The 772-nt window shown below is 55.3% G+C and overlaps 1 protein-coding gene across 1 annotated transcript; it reads left to right on the plus strand.

Annotated features, from left to right (window-relative positions):
• Nucleotides 1–71: 71 nt before the first annotated feature.
• On the plus strand, nucleotides 72–648 carry VDBG_01973 (predicted protein; the record flags this gene model as incomplete). The annotated part of the gene is made up of 2 exons (XM_003007739.1): nucleotides 72–589; nucleotides 633–648. 2 exons carry the CDS (start codon nucleotides 72–74, stop codon nucleotides 646–648), a joined length of 534 nt encoding a protein of 177 aa, XP_003007785.1.
• Nucleotides 649–772: the final 124 nt, after the last annotated feature.

Consider the following 772-nt stretch of genomic DNA (forward strand, 5'->3'; position numbering starts at 1 on the left):
CGCTGGCCCTCCAGCCTCTCATTCGCCACGACATCATCCGAACCAGCATGCAGCAGAGTATCCCTACCATCATGCAGCAGCTTTTGAAGCTCGCCAATGAGGCCGATATCGATGCCCTTGCGAACGTCATGGAGGACTTTGTCGAGGTCTTCGCCACAGAGCTGACGCCCTTTGCTGTGGCTCTCAGCGAGCAGCTTAGGGACACGTACCTGAGGATAGTTCGTGAGGTCCTCGACAAGAACCGCAACGAGGGCGGCGATGACGATTTTGGCGACTATCTTGATGAGAAGTCCATCACCGCGCTGGGTGTGCTGCAGACCATTGGCACTCTCATCCTGACGCTGGAGAGTACCCCCGACGTTTTGCTTCACATTGAGGCCATCCTGATGCCCGTCATTCAGGTCACCCTCGAGAACAAGCTCTACGACCTTTATAACGAGATTTTCGAGATCATCGACAGCTGCACCTTTGCTGCCAAGTCCATCTCGCCGACAATGTGGCAGGCTTTTGAGCTCATCCATGCGACCTTCAAGGCTGGCGCTGAGCTTTATCTTGAGGACATGCTGCCTGCCCTCGACAACTTTGTCCAGTACGGTGCACCGCACCTCATCCAGAAGCAGGAGTACGTGGAGGCGCTGTTTTCCATGATTTCGGACATGTTCTCCGACGCCAAGGTTGGCGGCGTGGACCGCATTTGCGCATGCAAGCTGGCCGAAGCCCTCATGCTGAATCTTCGTGGCCACATTGATAACTATGTGCTTCGCTTCATCGA

Source organism: Verticillium alfalfae, genomic scaffold, assembly GCF_000150825.1.
Source record: "Verticillium alfalfae VaMs.102 supercont1.2 genomic scaffold, whole genome shotgun sequence".
NCBI lineage: Eukaryota > Fungi > Ascomycota > Sordariomycetes > Glomerellales > Plectosphaerellaceae > Verticillium > Verticillium alfalfae.